General features: G+C 58.3%; 2 protein-coding genes across 2 annotated transcripts; one reads left to right on the top strand and one right to left on the bottom strand.

Moving 5' to 3' along the window:
• Window positions 1-9,418: 9,418 nt before the first annotated feature.
• On the top strand, window positions 9,419-11,220 carry MAB21L4 (mab-21 like 4; the record flags this gene model as incomplete). Its single annotated transcript, XM_080623981.1, is given in 3 exon segments — window positions 9,419-9,744; window positions 9,746-9,902; window positions 10,999-11,220. Coding segments are annotated over 3 exon segments (705 nt in total).
• A 1,777-nt stretch (window positions 11,221-12,997) lies between these two features.
• Window positions 12,998-16,546, bottom strand: AGXT (alanine--glyoxylate aminotransferase; the record flags this gene model as incomplete). The annotated part of the gene is made up of 11 exons (XM_080623037.1): window positions 12,998-13,105; window positions 13,508-13,636; window positions 13,844-13,939; window positions 14,057-14,126; window positions 14,378-14,473; window positions 14,732-14,816; window positions 15,129-15,199; window positions 15,430-15,530; window positions 15,609-15,673; window positions 16,015-16,207; window positions 16,313-16,546. The coding sequence occupies 11 exons, from the start codon at window positions 16,544-16,546 to the stop codon at window positions 12,998-13,000; spliced, it is 1,248 nt and encodes a 415-aa protein (XP_080479163.1).
• Between the last annotated feature and the right edge of the window lie 506 nt (window positions 16,547-17,052).

The raw sequence follows: 17,052 nt of genomic DNA on the forward strand, positions 1-17,052 counted from the left end.
GGCCGCCAGGGACCCGCTGCTCGCCTGTTCACGCCGGCACCAGCCACCGCGGCATGGCGGGGGAAGGGCGCCCGTCCACGGGCACAGAGCTCGCAGATGGCGGAGGCCGCTGCCCGGAGCGCAGCGCTGGGGGGCTGGGGCGCTGGGGCGCGGAGCCGGCGGCTCAGGAGCGCCGGGCGCCTTCACCCCTCCAGCCCCGCCCCCCGAAGGGGTAGATTTGCATATCCCGGCGCCGGCAGCCAATGGGTGCTCGGCGCGCCGGGAGGGCGGGGGCAGGGGGCGGGTTATGCAAATAAGACAGGGGGGTCCCTAGGAGGGGCTGCGGTCCCTCGGTGAGGAGCTGGGGCGGAGCGGGGACCCCACGCAGGGACCTCCCGTCGCGCCCCCTCCTCCCAAGCCACCCGCAGAAGGACCCCACGGAAGCCTCATGCCCTACAAGGGGAGGAGTGGGGATGGACAAGCCGGGCGCAGAGCCCCCTTCCAAGGATCCACCTCCCCCGGCCGCAGTTGAGCAGCGGGTCCCCTCTGCTTCGTTAAAACAGAGGCTGGAAGGGGCAAAACGTGGAAGAGGAGAAAAAAAAAAGTGTTATATGCTTTTTTTTTTCCCTTCTTTTTTCCATTTTCCTTTTTTTTTTTTTTTTTTTTTTTTTTTTCAGGTGCTAAAAATATTATCAGGAAATTCTTTTCAGGAATGCCATGTTTTGAGTTACACTCCAGGCTCAAGGGCCTCTTTGTTTCCACTGGAGGAAAAAAAAGAAACAACACACCCACCCCACATCTATCACCAGCAAATGGTTTTATCAAGCCAGAGTTCCCACAAAATTGTGGGCTGCCCCCTGAGAGACCCCAGTGAAAAGCACCACTGAGTTTGATCATTAATTCATAGTTAATCATGGGCGCTACTGCTAGGCAGGTGTTGGGCTGAGGGATCAAGTCCAGAGGGGAAAGCGGGGATGCTCAGTGCCCCATCCCCTTCCCCTCCCACCTCCTGGTGCTCAAACAACCCATCCTGCAGCAGGAGCAACCAGGGTGTGCAGACACAGCCAGTGAGTGGGGAATACGAGGGAGAACTCCATCATTCAGCCCTATATGGGGTTCTGGGAAAACTGCAGAAAGCTGTCGCCTGCCCCTGGTTGCTGGGATGGTGTCTGAATCCATTCCTTGGCTCCAGAGGTTTTCCGTGTTATTCCACACCCCTGCTGTATAAATATCCTCTTCTGTAACAATTGCGAGGTAGAAATTGAAAAGGACCCAAGGAACAAATTATGTAAAGAGCAGCAAACAGCAGTGGGACTGGTCTAGGACCAGCCATGGATGCTGGCATGGAACGTTTGCCCCACCAAGGGGACCAGCTCTGCCGTTGGTGTGAGGGAGCTTCCAAAATCCTTGTGCAGTGCTGCTGGATGCCAGGATCATCACCTCTCTGGAGAGCAGAGGAACTGAGGCATGGGGGTGGAAGGCCAAGAGTGGGTCTGGGCACAGGGGGGACCTTGCAGTCATCAGGGATGCGGCACCCAAGACAAAGCTGCAGGGCTTTGAAACGCCCATGGGGCAGCTCTGCACCCCTTGTCCCCCACAGCACCAGGACATGCTGCCTCCTGAAGTGGCCCTTAAAGCCAGACTCCAAGATCTGCCCAACCCTTTGAGATGCCAGAGGCACCTCAGCCGGCTCCCGGACCAAGCATCGTGCTGGCAGTCAAGCCCAGCTGCTAAACATAGCAAAGTGTCCCTGTTCCTTTAAAAATCTCCTGGAAGAAAATGTTAAAAGGAAAAAAAAAAGAGGGGGAAAAAAAAAAGCTAAATCCAAAATAAATAAACGGCCACATCCGGATTTCTCCCCTGAGACGCTAATAAAGGCTTTATGAGTTTGATATGAATTACCCTCCCTGGCCATTTACAGCTGATCTTCTGGAAGGCATTAGGCTGCTCTCCCCTTCCCTGGCCCGGTGGATGCTGGAGCGGGGAACACAGTGGGGGCACCACCACCCCCTCCATGCAGCCCATCTGAGACCCATCTCTTTTAGGGATCAACTGGGGGCTTCCGAAAAACTGGGGGCTTTCCCAGCCCTGCCCTGCCATGCCATGCCCCACTGCAAGCTCAGCTCCCAAAGAACATGGGGACATGGTGGTACCAACCTGACTCCTGCCACAAGCATCCCCACAGGGGTCATCCTTGGGTTCCTGCCAGTGGGTTTTCCCTCCAGGGATAGGCAGGGCAGGCAGCACCAGCCCTGAGTGTGAGGAAGGGGTTTTCTTGCAGGCAGGCTGTGCACGGGAAAGCAGTGCTATGCTCCCCCTGTGCTGTCCCAATCCAGCTCCCCGGGACGTTAAATTGAAAGCAGCAAACCGAGTGGGGAAAACAGCTGTGGGCCCCGGCCAGCAGCCATTTCCTCTGGGCCAGGAGCTGGAGCCGGTGCGAAGCCGGGCTCTGTGCTGGGAAGGCTGGGAGGAGCGCAGTGGGAAACAGCCCTTTCCCTGCATCATCTGGCCAAGCTCCGGCCACCGCCAGCATTGCCTGCTCTTTCTTCAGGAGCAAATGCCCCTTTCCTCTGCCTGCAGCTGCTTTTAGGCTGCCCAGCTTTTTTGGTTGCCTCCAAAATGGATCTGGGCCCACCCCAGGGGGTGTGGTTGGCAGGGTTGTGATGCTGGGTTGGGACTGTGCAGGTCCAGGGGCATCCCACATCCTGGGTCCCAGGAGCATTTGGACCTAGTGCTTTCTTTTGGGCTGTGTAGGTACCTGGGCAAGCGGGTTGAGGAGGCCAGTGGGCACCAGGCACGCTGAAGTGCAAGCTCTCACACTGCAAAGCTGCACTGGAGGGGCAGGCAGATGTCCCCTCTAGGAGCGAGGGATGGAGGCAGAGGTCCTTCAACTGACCCCAAGCCTGTGTTTCCTCAGCATCACAGCAGCAGGGTCTCCCGCTGCTTCCCACAAAAGGCAGCCCTGGAATGAGCACAGAGCCCTCTCCACACCCTCCCCCCAGCCAGGCCCCCCGTGTTTTCGATGGGGAACGTGTGGAAAGGACCAGGGGGAGCTATTAATGATCCAGAGAGCGTTCAGCTCGGATGCTTTCGGGCGGAGGGGCCTGCAGGTCAGCACATGGTTTGGATTTGGCCTTCCCCCTCCCTTCAGCTAATTAGGCTGAGCACAAGAGAGCATTCCCAATGGATGCCGAACACGTGCGCGGCACAAGCATCACCTCCTGCGGGGGTGAGGGGGTGAAGAAGGCTCCCGGGGGGGCGTGAAGCAGCCAGGTACCCCAGGGAGGTACATGGGAATTTGGATGGGGAGGGATGGAACGAGGTTTTAATGAAGGGGTTTGAACTCATTGTCTGGCCTGGGTTCAAAGAATGCAAGAACAGGAATCACGCGCATAAATGCGGGTGGTGGGAAGGGGCTGGCAGGCGGCCAGGAAGACCGAGGTTACTGCAACACAAGGCTCCTGCTCTCCCTGCACTGCCTGAGCCCGCAGCAATGCCCACCTCTGCCCTCCAGCTCTGCAGGGCCATGGGAAAAGGGGGATCCCTTCCTCTCTTGCACCCCCTTATGTCTCCCCAGGACCCAGAGACACCCTCAAACTGTGTGGTGGAGGCACCTGGGGGGCTGTGTGTCAGCTGAGCTATGGCTGAAAGGTCACCACTGGGTGACAACTGTGTCCCCTACCTTGCTCCAGCCATGAGAGCCCCAGGCAAGCAGAAGGAAAATAGGGCTGGGGGCTCCAGGACCTGCCATTTTAAGGCTGTTCCCTGTCTCTCTGTGGGGAAGAGCAGCTTGCAGCTGCTTGCAGCTTCTTGGTGGTGCTGGAGGGAATGCGGTGCCACAGGGACACAGGAGAGGAGCTGTGGCTATGTTGGCAATTGGTGACACCACTGTAGATCGGGATGTGAGGCCATTTAGATGCATACAAATCTCATTTCATGGGGGAAACCCTGGCCCAAAGCTCTCACCCCTTCACTGCAAAGCCAAATGTTTGAAATGCTGGGGGCACTACCAGCTCTGGAGGGATGGGGATGCCGCTGGGGAGTATCCCTGCCACCCCTGGCACCAGGAGCCGCTTTGCAGCTCAGCTGCCACCCTGTCACTCCCCATGACAGTCTCCAGCCTGGCCGCACAGCCTGGGGAGCACAGGGATGCAGCACTTCACCCTAGGGTTTCTCTGGCTCCTGGTTGGGTCCTGGTGCAAGGGACAGTGCCAAAACCAGTATGTGAGTCTGAAGATGGTGCTCAGTGAAGTCCTGTCCCAGACTGCGGCTCCTGGCAGCTGGCGGCTTGAGTCGATGTAAATGAAAGCTACCCACTGTCATGGTTCCCAAACCACATGGATGAAGGTCTCAAACCTGCTGTGAACCCACACCAGCAAGTCCAGCAGCCTGCAGGGCCAGGGCCATCCGTGAGCACCTCCAGCATCGCAGCATGGTGTCAGAAAGCAACACCGGATTTCCCAATCCAGCTGAAAGCTCTTCAGATGATCTGCTGCTTTGATTATTTGACAGACCATGTTTTTTAAATTATTCTTGTATAAATATTTATGCATTTTTACAAGAACCATGCTTTGAGCAACAGGCCATGGCAGAGGAAGGGCCAGAGGGGAGGGGGCTGGATGCTAGATTGCTCCATCCCTGTTTTGCAGGTCAGCTGGGGGTTGAGCAGGGTGGATGGTGGGGGATGCCGGGTTGCACCCATGCCCAGGCCCTGGGTGATGTACACTTGGTGCTGACAGCTCCCTCCCAGACAAGAAGTGACTGGTTGGTGTGATCCTGCCCCTTCCCCTCGCTCCCTGGCTTTCCCCTTCCAGAGGAGCAGAGCCTGGCCAAGCATGGGATGGGCTGGGAGCCAAACTGCCTGCTGTGGGGTTCACGCTGCCAGCTGCTGCTGGAGCCCCATGCAGCCCCACACACGTCCCAGGCCTTGTCCCTGGCCTCATGCCTGGCCCTTTTGCCTGGCCAGGTCTGCAAAACACCTCCTGCAGCCACCCTGAGCCAAGAAAGCCCCTTCGCTGCCCTGCCACTGGGCAGCAAGGCAGGGACATAGCTGCTGGCAGGATGGAGACCACTGCACTGTTCCCCACAGCCACCCTGGGTACAGCTCCTTTGTCTCCTACTCCAGCATTGCACCCCAGCACAGCCTTTGCATCCCAGACCAGGCCAAGGAGAAGGCGGTGGGTGCCAGGAACCCTTGCAGGCATCCTGGAGAGAGAAGGGGATGGATGGGGTGGGGGGCTCTGAGGGCCACTCCAGCCCCCATATCTGCTCCCAAAGCCCTGGCGCCAGGGCTGCATGGGCAGCGATGGCAGAAAGACCTCCTGCTGTTGTGGGCACCCTCCCCGCCAGCCCCATCCTGCTCCCCAGGACTGTTGCTGTGGATTTTGGGAAGGATGAGGGTGAGCTCCCCCCCTCCCCCACCCACAGATGGGATCCACAACCCAGGCTTGTGTTTTCCGCCGAGCTCAGCAGAAATTCACTCTGAAGGTCAGTGACCAGAGAAAGGGACGATCCATCATTAAATAAATTGTTTTCATTTCCCAGGATAAAGGGGAGGAAAAGGGGGTGGAAGGGGGGGGGTGTGTGTTGGACCGGGACTGAAAGAAGAGCGAGCAGAAGGCAGGAAAACCACCCCCCGCGCTCCCTGCCGTTAGAGCCTCAGCTCCTTCTCCGTGCTCTCACAGGGTTTTTACAGCCAAAGCTCTTAATGTGATTATAATAATTATTTCTTTCCTAGCATTTTTTTCTCAATAAACAGCCTCTTTTGAAACGTCGCTGGGGGAAGCCAAGACTCCAGCTGAGCCCTGGCCCAGAGGAAGGCTCAGGGGCTGGGGGAGCGTGCGAACGTGCGCGGGTGCGTGCAGGCAAGCACGTGTGTGCGGGAGCATGAGGGCGCCCGTGGGGGCACCTCTGAAGGGGGTGACTCCATCGGAGCATATGAGCACACCCCGGGCTGTGAGCACCCTGTGCTTCCGCGGGACAAGCAGGCAGGGGGCTCCTCTGTCTCTCTCTCATGGTCCGAGTGCCCCATTGAACCCCCCCTCACACTCCTGCTTTCCTGATCCTTTCTGTGTTACCCCCCAGCTCCAGGGCCAAGCTTTGAAATCTCTTGAAAAGAAAGCCTTTTTGCCAAAATAAACAGCCTGTCATGTTAAATCACTCTCCCTTCCTCTCTACCTCCCCTGCCTGCATCCCCTGTCTCCATTCCAGCCTTTTTGCCGGGGGCCATGCCACTTGGCGTGAACTCCTGACTCAGGCAGTGCTGGTGCTGGCACTGATGCAGAGCCAGAGTGCTGGGGCAGAGCATCACCTACGTCTCACATCCCAGTCTCTGATGCCAGCTTCTCCACCTGCCAGCTCAAACATCTGATGATGTCTTTCCATGGCAGTGGCATCTTGAAGGGCCCAGGGCTCAGCAGTGACACTGCACATGGAATTCTCAAGCTCACCATGACCCAGCAGTGTGTGCTTGCAGCCCAGAAAGTCAGCTGTGTTCTGGGCTGCATCAAAAGGCGCATGACCAGCAGGTAGAAGGAGGTGATCCTGCCCCTCTGCTCTGCTCTCACGAGAATCCCCCTGCAGTCCTGCATCCAGCTCTGGGACCCCAGCACAAGAGGGATGTGGAGCTGCTGGGGAGAGTCCAGAGGAGGCCACTGAGATGCTCTGAGGGCTGCAGCAGCTCTGCTATGGAGACAGGCTGAGAGAGCTGGGCTTGTTCAGCCTGGAGAAGAGAAGGCTCCACAGAGACCTTAGAGCAGCTTCCAGTGCCTAAAGGGGCTGACAAGAAATCTAGAGAGGGAGTTTTTACAAGGACCTGTAGTGACAGCACAAGGGAGAATGGCTTTGAGCTGACAGAGGGGAGATTTAGATTTGACAGTAGGAAGAAATTTTTCCCTGTGAGGGTGCTGAGGCCTTGGCACAGGTTGCCCAGAGAAGCTGTGGCTGCCCCATCCCTGGCAGTGTTCAAGGCCAGGTTGGACAGGGCTGGAGCAACCTGATCTAGTGGAAGGTGTCCCTGCCCATGGCAGGGGATTGGAACTGGATGAGCTTTAAGGCCAATTCCAACCTAAACCATTTTATGATTCTATGATCCTATGGAGGATCAAGCTGCGTGAGGGATGCCAGGGGCTTGCTGCAGCCACCTATACACCCCTGCCATGTCGAGTGATCCCATGCTCTGCTTTTTTTTTTTCCTGTTTCTCACTTGCCCTTGCTCTTTCAGGGTTGTTTTCTCTTTCCTGTTTCCAATAGAGCAAAAATTCGTAGAACCATAAAATGCTGAGATGGAAACCAAATGATTAGCTCATTCAGCCCTGCCCCTCTGCCAGTGCCAGGCCATTCCCCACCAGCCTCCCAGTGACTCGTTTGGACTGAGCAACACGCGCTCCAGCCATGTCTTCCATGGCCTGACATTCCTGTTAGGAAATCTTCCTCAAAGTCTCACCTCCAGTGATGACATGCTATGTATGAACACATCACTGGGTTACATGTCCTGGTACTGCTCTGAATGCTCGGCCCTGCACTGTGCCTGGCCATGTGACTTGCCCCAGCACAGCCCCCCTGTGCCTGGTAGCACGGGTAGCTGCTCCTTCAGGGCCTGATCCTGGTCCCTTGCCTGTTGAGGAGAGGAAAAGGAAGGGGAAATGGAAGAAAAAAAAAGAAAATGGAAGGGAAAGCGAAAGGAAGAAGGGGAAAGGAGGAAGTGAAAAGAGGAACAAGGAAGGAAAAAGAGAAAAGGAAGTGGAAGGGGAAGAAGGGAAAGGGGAAAGGGAAGGAGAAAGGTAAAGAAGAAAAATAAAAGGGGAAGGAGGAAGTAGAAGGTGAAAGGAGGAAGTGGAAAGGGTAGGGCCCTGGCTTGTGGGAAGGGGCAGAGGGCATGATTTTGCAGTACCTATCTCTCAATGGTGTCACCAGGAGATCCACAAAGTGCGGGTGCCAAAGGCAGTGAGGAGCTGGGAGGCCACATCACATGCTTTTCCTGGCACCAAAGCTGTAGCACTGATGGGAGCAGGACATCAGGGTTGTGCTGTTTCCCCACCCAGTACCAAGCTGCCCGAGGGGGCAGCCTCATCTCCCCACCCTGATCAGCCAGTGGGTCACCCACTGTCCCCAGGAATCACAGAATGGTTTGGGTTGGCAAAGACCTTAAGATCATCAATTTCCAACCCCTCTGCCATGGACAGAGACACCTCACATTAGACCATGTCACCCAAGGCTTTGTCCAACCTAGCCTTGAACACTGACAGGGATGGGGCATCTACCACATCTGTGGGCAAGCTGTACCAGTGCCTCACCACCCTCACAGTAAAGAACTTCTTCCTCATATTTAACCTGAGCTTCCCCTGTTTAAGTTTAATCCTATTACCCCTTGTCCTATCGCTAGGTTCCCTGATGGAGAGTCCTTTACGGGCACGGCATGCACCTCCCCTCTCTGGGATTTGTGGGATACGCAGGAGGACTAAGGTGCAGCCAGAAAGTCAGCGCGGAAGCAAGAGCCAGCCTTTGCTCTGTGTGGCCAGAGCTGTTCTAACCGCACGGGCTGAGCCTGCCCCAGGCAGCTCTCTGCAGGCGGAAGGTGAGCGAGGCCCGGCTCAGCTCTGAGCACAGCCCTTGACTCCGCAGCATCTGCTCCTCCTGGCGGCGGCTGGGCTGGGGACCGCCGCTTCCCGCTGCCCGCCGCATCTGGGGTCGTAAGCGCCTGTTTGCGCGTCCTCCCGTGGCGATGCTCCCCGCGGCCAGCGCCGTCGCCGGGCAACCGCGCCGATGGAACCCACGGCGACGGCGGGTCCGGTGTTACCGGAGTGACAACGGGGCCTACTGGAGAGGAGCCTGGCCGGGACCAGGGCTCTGCCAGGCCGAGGGGCACGGGGGTCTGCCCACATCGGGTAGGCTTGAGCCCGATGTGCCCACTGGCTGGGCACGAGTCTGGGCCACCAGCACTGTGCTGAGCACCTCCGTGGTGGTGTGGGGTCCCACAGCCCTCCCACTGCCACTCCAGCATAACGCAACACAAGCTGGGAGCATACTTGCTCAGGCAGCCCCAGGCAGCTGAGATGAACCGGATCAGGGTGGAAGGGCGGTGGGTTGCCTTCATCTGTCACTGGCTGTGAGGGGATGTTGCTGGCACGCAGCCTGGGTGCCAGGAGAGGAATGGGAGACCACAGCGTCGTCCTGGTGTGACCCACTGGCTGAGCATTCCTTATCACAGCCCTGGACTGCCTGGCAGGCCACCGTGTGACTTGGTTCCCTGCACTGGGTCTGCCCTGGGAGGACATGGTGCTCCCAGCAGCTCTCCCTGGCGTGTGCCCAGCGGTGGTGCTTGTCAACGCCTGGCTGTGACTTTTCTCCACCCACCCTGCGCTGGCTCCCAGCCCTACTCTCTGTGCCCACATACTTTAGCTCCTGCTCTGAGCAGGCATGGGACAGCAGCAGAGCTGCCATGGCAGCCAGAGCTTCCCACTGGCACAGCTCCCTCACGGCCATCATGCCCCATGAGAGGCAGTATCTGAAGCATTTCCAGCAGGCAGAGGACATCCTGCTAACCCTCCTGGAGGATGTCCATGCCAGGGAGCCCAGCTTCCTTGTGGACTATGCCAGGAACTGGGAAGCCTTCAAGTTCTCTCTCTGTGCCTCCAAGGATGCTGTCACTATGGAAGTCCCCCTGTGGACGCACAGTGCTGCCCTGCAGGTGCTGGGGTACTGGCCTGGGGACACCCCAGTCAGGCACTGTCTGGGACTGGACACCTGTGATATCTGGAAGTGTTCTGGGGACCGACCTGGAGGACTGGACCAGCGCTGTGTGTGTGATGGAGCAGGAGGGTAGTGCGGAGTGCCTGGTTCCAGTCAAAGTCCTCCAGCACCTGAAAGAGCTCCTTGTTTTGGCCATCGTGTGTTGCCAACGCTGCTTCCTGCCTCAGCCAGGTGTGGAGGCCAGTGGGACCCTTCCCTGCTGAGAGCTGCCTCCATCATGGCTGGGAAACTCAGCTCGGTGGTTGTTCCTGTTCAGACAGGCTGGGGCACAAGTCCCTGTGTGCGTGGCCCATCCAAAGCCTGCATGAACAAGCAAGCACCCTGCCATGTGCTGGGACAGGTTTTGCCGTCAGCTAAGGAAGGGGAGATGAAAACTACTCCCTGCCATCCCACAGCAGCAGTCACCCTTGGGAATCTACCCTGGGCTGATGGCAACTCTCCTTGGCAGGTTGCAGCTCCACACAGCCTTCACACACCTCTGCCTTTAGACCTCAGAGAAGGTTTCCTCAGTGACTTGGTGTGCTTGGCTCGCCCAAACCCCCATCTCCCCTGGACTCCAGCGCCTCCTGCTGCCCGGAGGAGGCTGTTAGAGTGAGCTGGAAGCGCATCACGGCTGGACCAGGACCTTGGGGCTGGACCAGGGCCTTCAGGCATGGGTCTGACCCCCGCATGGGCCCCCAGCTGGGAATGGTGTTCTTGCGAAGGACATGGTGGGAAGGGACCCTGGGAATGCCCATAGAGGGTCACATCAGCTCTTCATGAATTTCAATTTTCAAAGCAGCTTCTTGAAATAAATCTTGGCCCTGATGGAGAGGTGATGTGAGAGGACCAACAGGTCTAGAATTCTTAACCCAGACGCAGCAAGCCCACTTTTCCCTCCTTTCTCCATGTTCAAGACAGAGCCCTGTGTCTTCCTCTACCCTCCCAGCCTGAGACCTTTCCTGGTCCATTTTTCTTGGACTACATTGTTTGTGTTGGCACTGCGCAGCCACCCAGCAGCATGGCCCTGTTCAGCTGCTCAGGGCTTCCTGCTGAGCCCACACCCGCTGGCCCTGAGCCCTGCTAAAGCAATGCTCCTTCCCGAAAACCACACCAGTGGAGTTTGGAGAAAGGCTTTTGCTGGGGAACCACAGCCAAACCACATCATTGGAAGGGGTGAGTTGAGTGGGGTGAGACGTGCCCATGGGCATTGCAGCACACACCTGGGTTCAGCCCACAGGACTGGCTGTGGTAACCTCCTAACCACAGCCAAACCTTTCACATCTAAGTGATCTCAGCACTGAAAATCTGCAGGAAGATGCCATGGTGCTCTCCCTGCTGATCCATGATGGCTGGAAGACCACCCACTTTCACATTGTCCCTGTGGTGAAGAGGTGGCAGGAGCTGTTCCAGCTCAAGGGACAGCAGAGTGACAGGGGCTTCCTTGAAGACAGCCTCTGGAAGGCCAAGGAAGAGGCCCACTACTTCCCTGCCTCTCCCCATTGCCGGTAGTGAGCAGCTCAGCCATGCACAAAGCAGGGTGACCTTGCTCTGGGGATACCACATGGATGGCAGCACGTCCAGATGAAGGCAAAAAAACGGGATGGGAAAGTGGAGGAACATGTCAGCAGGGGGGTGAAGTCATCCCGTCAGGATACCAAACCTGCTGTCCTGTGCTGTGGGGAAAACCTCAGCCAGGTTCCAAGTAGCTCAAAGAAACAGGGGAGGAGGAAGTAACTGAAGGAGCCCCCCCAGTTGTTCAAGGGAGCTGAATCCTGGTCACATGGAGGGTGGCAGCTCTCTGATCCTTGCTTGGGCTTCGGGAGTGAGCCTGGGAATCTGGCAGCGGCAGCGTGATGGGCAGGCTGAGGGAGGGAGCAGTGCTGGGATAACACACATCTTGCCTGCCAGCACAGCTACCCAGCCCCAAGGAAGGGCCAAGCATCCAGCTGGACCAGCCCAGGATTAGTTTGGGCACAATATGGCCCAACTGGATGCTTGGCCCCTCCCTGGGGCCTCTCCAGGGCAGCCTGCAGCCCTCTCCGCTGCATGTAGGAGAGCACAATCCCGCTTTGCTTCCCCTCCTGTCTCTCCTGGAAAGGCAGAGGCTGCTCAGCAGCATTCCCATGCTGCAGTTTCCCAGGTTCCTCTTAGCCAGAGGTAGGTATGGGAGGAAGATCCAGGATGGTGCATGCCTGAGGCTGTGTGGGTGGCTGGGGGGGATCCCCATGCATTCAGGTCATTGCAGGTATCCTCTCCCCAGCTGTGAGGATACAGGTCTCCTAGTTTCTCTAGCCAGATCCTCCATTGCACTCGCTGACAGCTGGCAGGCAGACCCCAGCACCTGAGCCCTTCTGCAGCTACCCACTGAGGACAGGTCCTGCTGGGACACAGCCTCCTTTGACATTCTGCTCAGCCAGGAAATGCCAGACCCTCAGCTGGTATTGCGAGGCAAAGTGTGGCAGTGCCAGAAACCACTTGGGTCGGGCAGCTTAGGGTGTGCTGGAATTTGCCCCCCAGCTGCTGGCATGTGCTACCCATCCCCACTGGAGGCTGTGGAAGGATGGAGATGCTGGGGCATGGGGCTGAAGCACAGCAGGGAGCCCTCTCCTGTCACTCCCCACCTGCCTCTGCTTAGTTCCAGATGCACGAGATCCAGGATGGTGCACACCACTCGGGAATGTGCCAGCTCCTCTCCAAGATCCAGTGATAAATCCCTCAGCAGAGCTGAGAGGGATCATGCTGCCACCCCATCTGGATGTCTCGAAACTTGGGGGGGGTGCCGGGTATGCTATGGGGCCAGGGAGCAGGATGCTGCCATGTTGCTTTATTGAGGAAAGATGGTACTGGAGGGCAAGTACATGTCTGCTGCAGCTGGGTGGGGATGCACGGCCTCTCTGCTCTCCTGGTAGAGCTGGGTGCCAGGGCAGGTTTCATCCCAGGGTGCCTAGTCTGGGGTGGAGGGTGGCTGCTGTCCTGCACTGTTGGGCTCTGGTGCAGGTTGATGGTGGTGGTAGGGGAAGTGCACAGATCCTGCATGCAGCCCTCACATCAGCTTGAGGTGGGGCTGCCGTGTGCTGGCACCCGGCAGAAGGGAGAATCTGGGGGGCCAGGAAACCAGGGTGGGAGTGACCCTGCACAGGCACTGGGAGAAGGGGTTTTGAGTCAGGTCCTGCATCTGCCAAGCCACAGCCCTCACCTCCACGCCCTTCCAGCTTCTCCCTCCGGCTCTGGCTTGGGTTGCTGGGTTTTGTGGTGTTTCCTGCCGGCATCCTGGGGAGGGGGGTGCTTACAGCCTGCTGCGGCGGCAGCACCTCAGGGCATCTCGCAGAGCGTGCAGCACACGGTCCACATTCCTGCTGGTCGAGTTGCAGCCCATGAGGCCGATTCGCAGGACCTGGGAGAAGGGCGAGTGTTTCCCTGCCGCGCTCACCTTTGCATCCATGCTCTGCGAGCAGAGTGGCTTGCGGCAAAGCACAGGCTCCGTGTGGAGCAGGGGCATGGCCATGTGCGCTGCTGGGTGTAAGTGCATGTGTACAACTCCCTGTTTGCTCCTATTTTAACACACAGTTCCCCTAAAGATGTGTCACCCTGTTAATTATGTGCGCGGCTACTCAATTACGCGTGGCAATTGTGTGTGGTTAGAAGCCGCTATGCGCCGCTGCAGGGGATGGGATGCATCCAGCTGTGTGTTTGCTGTTTGCAGCCAGGGAGCACCAGTTAATTGTGGGGCATGAATGCAGCTCCATCTGGGTTTGGTGCCCAGCCATGGGCAGCAGGAGGGGAGCACGCTGCCCACCTTGCCCGCTGAGGGGCCCAGGCCCCCAGAGATCTCGATGGCATGGTTGTCCATGAGAAAGGCTGTGATCTCCTTCCAGTTGTAGCCCTCAGGCACCCTGACAGTGGTGATGGTGGGAAGTCTCGCTTTCTGGGGAAGAGAGAAACTGGGTTAAATCTGCATCCCCTGGCTGTTGCCCTATCCCTCAGTGAGCCCAGCAGCCTGACAGGAGAGAGCATCTCTGGGTGGTGAGGTTTTTCTCCAATATCAAAAGCTGCCCAGGCACATCTCCAGCTGCTCAGGGCCATGTTCTCACTCTGCCCCTGCACCATGGTGGTGGGCTCACCCCGCACTCACCTCCTCCTTCACAAAGAGCTCAAGCCCCAGGTCGCGCAGCCCCTGGCACAGCTGGGCACAGTTGACCTGGTGGTGTTTCCAGGAGTTCTCCAGACCCTGCAGGAACAGAAGAGGGAGAAGGTCTCTGCCGCTGGTGGATGCCTCCTAGCACCCACCCCTCCCCCAAGCCCACCAGTGCTGCTGGTGCCCCTCTGTCTGCCTGCTGCCACTCACTAGCTCCGCCAGCATGGCCAAGCCTTCCCGTAGGCTGAAGAAGCTGTTGATTGGAGCTGTGTGATGGTACCTGCAAAACCCAAGGGGCACCCAGGTGGATTCAGCCCAGCCCATCGCAGAGCAGTACTGCAGCTCATGGTGGGGAGAGCCAGGGCTCGGCATCCTCCTTCGTCTTCACACAGTGCAGGGGGGATGCAAATCCCCCCCGGAACACTTGGTGACCAGAAGACAGAGTGATGGGAAGACAGGGTCTCCAAGCTGGGGCAAAAGGCTGTGGGTGGGACAGCTGCAGCCATCTGTCCTGGGACAGCCTGCCCTCACCTTCGCGGCTCTCCATCACAGCCCCAGTAGTTTGCCAGCCAACGCATGTCCAGGTAGAAGGAAGGGGGGTTTGTCTTTCTCCTTAGGATCTTCTCCCTGGTGAAGCAGAGTGTTGGGGAGGAGCCAGACCTTGACCCCACCAGCTCTGAAGTGGGGTCAGTTCTGGAAGAGGGCCTCTCCAAAGTGAACACAGTGGCTCCAGCTGCTATGGCTGCGCAGAGATGGGCAGGGCTCTGGCCATACAGAGCTGCTGCTGGGTGCACTCTCCAGAGCAGGGCTGGAGCAGGTGTCTGGCAAAGCAGGGGGTTGCCAGCCCCATTGCCTTTCCCCGCATCAGTACAGGGTTGCCCCTACCTGGCTTGCTCACTGAACGAGATGGGTGCACTTCCGGGGGGGACATTAAGGACTTTCTGAGACCCCGAGTACAGGATGTCGATCTCTGCCCAAGAGGGAAGGCAGCTCTTTAGGTACCAGAGGCTCACAGCAGAGTCACGCTGAGCCCCTCCAAGCTCAGGGAAGCACAGAGTGGCACATGCTGCAAGTCCCATTTGTGTTTGGCCTGCACCAAGCACACCTGACACTTGATGGTTCCCCAAGGGGAACAGGCTCTCTGGCTGCAGCTGGACCAGTTTCTAGTGCTGCTAGCCCGAAATGCGAGCAGTGAGTCTGATTCCACCTTCCCTTCCTTCTTTGTCCTCCCTTGTGAGCTCCCTTGTCCCCTGAATGCCCATGATGGCACTGTGGCTCTTACCCTGCTGGTCCATGAAGATGGGGGCTCCCCCGAGTGATGCCACAGCATCCACAAGCAGCAGGCAGCCATGCCTGTGTGAAGATAGAGCTCAGCCTGGTGTCCCCGCCACCTCCTCTTGACACCTTTCTGCCTGCAACCCCTGCATCCTGGTCTCCCCAAGGCCATGTGTCTTACTGACAACCAACAACTTCCAGTACAACACAGCCAGAGAAGAGCCAGGGCATGTAAACCCCCATGCCCCAATCCCCAGTGGTGATGTTGGGGTCTCTCCAGCCCCCATAGATGCCCACTGTGCACTGACCGGTGGCACAGCTTGCCCAGCTCCTCCAGCGGCTGCAGCACCCCTGTGGAGGACTCGCCATGGGTGATGAAGAGCACTGAGGGCTTGTGCTGTACCAGGCCCTGTGTGAAACAGAGGGGAAGGTGACTGACCCTGGGGCCAGCTTGTACCCACTGCACTGCACCATGGCCAGCACTCACCTCCTCGATGTCCCAGGGAGTGAAGTACTCGCCTGGGGGCTTCAGCAGTTCATGTACACTGGCTCCTGGGAGACATTTGGGCAGAGGCAAAGTGAGGTTTTGGTGTGCCTTCACGTGGGCAGCCACTCGCTCCGTGGGGGAATTGGTTATGCATGAACCATGAGCGTGGCTGCCCACGGGGGATCTGACCTCCTGTGGATTTGCTCAGTGGAAAAGCTATAAACCACTTAACTGGAGGGACATCACCCTGGAAAAAACCTGGAGCGCTCTCTGGCTGCAGAAGCCGTGTCACTCACTGGACACTGCCTCCAGGATGGGGACAGCAAGCCAGGGGTCACAATATCGCATCCCACCCGCATGCGTTTCCGTCAGCCCCGCTGGTGCTATTTGGCTGTCCCTGGCATACCCAACCTCCTGGCAATGTCGGCCGCACGCTGTCCCCAGATGCCATTGACAGCCACCAGCACTGTGTCGTCATGCTCTACCAGGTTGAGGAGAGCAGCCTCCATGGCACAGTGGCCAGTGCCGCTGATAGCCAGGGTCAGCTGGTTCTGTGTCTGGAAGGCGTACTGGATCCCCACCTTAATGTCATCCATCACCTGTGGAGACAGGGGACTGACTGGCACCACTATTGCCCTCCCATCCCCTCATGGGAGGTGAGGAAGAGGGGAGTAGGGGAGGAAGGCTGGGCCGGGGCAGCTCACCTGCAGCACCTCGGGGTGCATGTGGCCCAGGAGCTGCCGGCCGCCTGCAGCCAGGATGCGGGGGGGCACGTTGCTGGGCCCCGGCCCGAGCAGCAGCCTCTCTGGCACCGCCAGGGGCCGGAGCAGCCGCTGGGGCGGGAGGACGTGAAGCAGGTTGGAGGCCATGGCTCGGCAAGTCCGGAGAGGAGCGGCGGAGGCTGCCCGTGAGGCAAGCAGGATCGCAGCGCAGTGCATCCCGTGCCAGCAGCGACCAACTTCCCCGTGGACCCTGACCCCAGGGCTCGGTGCTCCCCCCAGTGGCCTGGACTCTGCCCCTGGTCACCTCCTTGTCTGGTTAATGTGACACCAGCACCATCCCTGCTGCCTCAGCCCCCTCATTTGGGGGGATCCACACTTGCTAGTGCTGGGGGAATTGCTCCTCAGGTGTGCCAGCTCCTGGCACTGGCAAGCTCCCACACAGACCCCATCCCCATGGCTCCCAGGACACTGTGGTTGATGGTTCCTAACACCATCCCAGCAGGTGGAATCCCTGCTCCTGGGCACGCAGGTTCTGTGTCATGGGATGGTTGAGCTGGGACTGGCACAATCACAACTCCTCCAACAGCACAAAGCTCTTGTTGGCCAGTTTTCCCTGACCAAGGACCTGCCTTGCAGAAGGACACCTGGCTGAGTGACTGCTGCTCAGAGGAGGCTGCCATTGCAATGATTTGCACAAGGGCAGAGCCATCAGGTGGGCCATG

The sequence above is a fragment of the Psittacula echo genome, assembly GCF_963264785.1.
Source record: "Psittacula echo genome assembly, chromosome: 7".
Classification (NCBI taxonomy): domain Eukaryota; kingdom Metazoa; phylum Chordata; class Aves; order Psittaciformes; family Psittacidae; genus Psittacula; species Psittacula echo.